The sequence below is a fragment of the Penaeus monodon genome, chromosome 23 (assembly GCF_015228065.2).
Source record: "Penaeus monodon isolate SGIC_2016 chromosome 23, NSTDA_Pmon_1, whole genome shotgun sequence".
NCBI lineage: Eukaryota > Metazoa > Arthropoda > Malacostraca > Decapoda > Penaeidae > Penaeus > Penaeus monodon.
In genome coordinates, this window is record NC_051408.1 from 6,981,011 (window position 1) to 6,981,382 (window position 372).

At 34.7% G+C, this 372-nt stretch overlaps 1 protein-coding gene across 1 annotated transcript in view; it reads left to right on the forward strand.

The window, feature by feature from the left end:
- The window catches only part of LOC119587753 (alpha-sarcoglycan-like), a gene marked incomplete in the record, with an annotated part of 13,449 nt that overhangs the window by 2,113 nt on the left and 10,964 nt on the right, over window positions 1-372 (forward strand). The window contains 1 exon segment of the mRNA XM_037936438.1: window positions 152-270. Coding sequence (XP_037792366.1) covers window positions 153-270 — 118 coding nt within the window.

Below are 372 nucleotides of genomic sequence, written 5' to 3' on the forward strand. Positions count from 1 at the left end.
GTATTGAACAAATAATAATGAAACTTTTCATTATGTTTAAGAGAGATAAAACATTATGTTTAAGATTGATAAGCCTGTTCATTATGTACTTTTCAACTTGTCTTTCATTCAGCATTTTATCTGTATGCCGATTTCTCATTTTGCTTTGTAGGATGTTGCTGTGTTTGGTGATGGTGGGGCTGTTAGCAGGGCTGCCAGATCCCTGCAGAGGAATGGAGGCATTGTCATCTCAGCTGTGGATACTGGAGTTGAAGGAAAGCCACAATAGAAGTATGACTAATCACAACATTTTCTTAAAAATCTAGTGGTATCCATTACAAGTCAAGTGATGCTTTTTTTTTTTTAGAAATTATTTTTTTGTACATTGTGCTG